At 57.1% G+C, this 2,424-nt stretch overlaps 1 protein-coding gene across 1 annotated transcript; it reads right to left on the bottom strand.

Moving 5' to 3' along the window:
* Positions 1–1,705: 1,705 nt before the first annotated feature.
* Positions 1,706–2,316, bottom strand: ETH_00040135 (uncharacterized protein; the record flags this gene model as incomplete). The annotated part of the gene is made up of 1 exon (XM_013379599.1): positions 1,706–2,316. A coding segment is annotated over one exon (611 nt), but the record flags the coding sequence as incomplete, so codon positions are not given.
* Positions 2,317–2,424: the final 108 nt, after the last annotated feature.

Raw genomic sequence — 2,424 nt, 5'->3', positions numbered from 1 at the left:
TGCTGCTGCTGCTGCTGGTGCAGCAGCAGCAGCAGCAGCAGCAGGGGAAGCAGCAGCAGGACTCTCTCTGCCTGGAAGCCCCATGAGCTGCTTCTATTTATCACCTCTAGGGTTTACAGGGGCACTGCAGCGCGAAAGAACCATTTGTACGGCCCCTCCCTAAACCCTAAACCCTAAACCCTAGGCCCTAAACCCTTAATGCTAAACCCCAGGTCAAAGAGCCAAGCTACGGGGGCGACGCGTTTCTCTTTTGGCTTCCAATGAAGCTCTTTAGGGTTTAGGGTTTAGGGTCTAGCAGCCCTAAACAGTCGAAGAGCTAATCCAGTGTGGTCTAGGGTTTAGGGTTTAGGGTCTGAGCCCCCATAGGGATCTCTGCGAAGTCCGATTCGGCGGTTTCACCTGTATCACGCGCTGCGAAGAAAGGGTTTAGGGCTTAGGGTTTAGGGTTTAGGGTTTAGGGTTTAGGGTTTAGGGTTTGGGGTCTAGCAGCCTCGGCGCCCGCAGCAGCGCCAGGAAATGCTGCTGCTGCCCCGCTGCTGTCAATACAGCAGAAAAAAAGAGAGAAGAAAAAGAAAGAAAACAACTAAAGGGTTTGCTGCTAATTGCTGCTGCTGCTGCTGCTGCTGCAGCTGCTGTTGCTGCTGCTGCTGCTGCAGCAACTCGCGAGAAAGTACCTGCAGCACGAACCACTCCGAAAGCCAAAATGTCAGTTGACTTCGAATTGAGGGCTCTTTTTCAACGGTTTAGGGTTTAGGGTTTAGGGTTTGGCTGCGCCCGTCTGTCGATGCCGCTGGCCAGCCCCCAGCCAGTGGCTCTGGAGCGGAAACCAAACCCCAAACCCCAAACCCTAAACCCTAAACCCTAAACTCTCGCCCCTAAATTAGGGCTCTCGGTCCACAGCTGCTGACTCTTTGACTAAACCCTAGCGCCGAAACCCTAAACCGTTCCCCCGCCTCGGAGAGGGTTCAGGGTTTCAGGTGCGCAGGGCTAAACCACGATTTAGGGTTTAGAGAAGGGCGCACACAGCCTCCCCGAGGGTTCCGTTTCCAGCCTCCGCCTGCGCTTTCCAGGGTTTAGGGTTTGGAACGACTGAGGGTTTAGTTCTTCACTGCTGCTGCGAGGGCTTAGGCTAAGGGTTTCGAGCAGCAGCGACAAAGGGTTGCGCTGCCTCAAACCCTGCAACTCTAAACCCTAAACCCTAAACCCTTAAACCCTAGAAGGGCCAGGGTTTAGGGTTTATCTCTCGAGGAGCCACTAGGGCTGCAGCTCCAAACCTTAAACTCGTACACATCACTACCACGTGCCACTACTGCTGCTGCTGCTGCAGCTGCTGTTGCTGCTGCTGCTGCTGTCGCTGTAGCTGCTGCTGTCGCTGTTGCTGCTGCTGCTGCAGCTGCTGCTGCTGTCTGTGACAGCACTGCCTACCATCTTTTGCTGCACTCTTCAAGTGTACATACACCTCAGCAGCTATCTACAGCAGCCAGACGCTGGCTAGGGTTTAGGGTTTGCGTGAGGGTTTAGGGTTTGCATGAGAGGGTTTAGGGTTTGCATAAGGTCTAAGAGTCCTCAAGGGTTTTTTTGCAGACCCCAAAACCCTCAGGGTTTAGGGTTTAGGGTGCTGGCCAAGGTTCCCTGCTGGGCTTTGCCGCCGCGCCCTTGCTGCTACAAACCCTAAACCCTAGACCCTAAACCCTAAACCCTAAACCCGAGGCCGTCCTGAGCAGCTGCTGCAGCTGCTGCTCTTGGGCCCCCGAGGACCGTCTCCCTACTGAGCTGTCTGCTGCAGCAGCAGAAGCTGTTGCTGCTGCTGCTGCTGCTGCTGTACACGCCGCTTCCCAGTTGTCTCCTCCGCTTGCTTGCGCTGTCTACGCTGCCGTGTTGCTGCTGCTGCTGCTGCTGCTGCATTCCTGTCGTGAGCAGCAGGCACCCCGGTACTCCAGGGGGTCTGCAGCAGCAACTGCTGCTGCTGCTGCTGGTGCTGCTGCTGTAGCAGCTATCATCTGAGAGGCGCCTGGCCCTCCGTACAATGGGCGAGGACTGCGGAAAGTGCTGCTGCTGCTGCTGCTGCTGCTGGTTGCTGCTGCTGTAGAGCCTCCTCTGTCTGTGGCTGTTGCCGGAGGCCTCCCAGTCGCTGCAGCAGCAGTTTGCGGGCGCCTCGCTGGCCCGCTGCTGCTGCTGCTGCTGCTGCTGCTGCTGCGGGGCCACGGGGCGCGCTATGGCCAGCGACAAGGTGCTGCAGCAGGAAAGCTGGCTGCTGCTGCGGTCCAAGGAAGCAACTCCAGGAGAAGAAGATAAATATAAATCTGTTGGAGGCATTTGAGCAGCAGCAAAAGAAAAACCAGCAGCAAACAAGCTGCTGCTGCTGCTGCGGCGGCTGCAGTTGTAGCTGGGGCGCGGCCGCTGGAACAGCGGCGACGGCCACGG

The sequence above is a fragment of the Eimeria tenella genome, genomic scaffold (genome assembly GCF_000499545.2).
Source record: "Eimeria tenella Houghton genomic scaffold, Eth_scaff3619, whole genome shotgun sequence".
NCBI classification, from domain to species: Eukaryota; Apicomplexa; class Conoidasida; order Eucoccidiorida; family Eimeriidae; genus Eimeria; species Eimeria tenella.
This window is presented reverse-complemented; position numbering and strand designations above follow the sequence as displayed.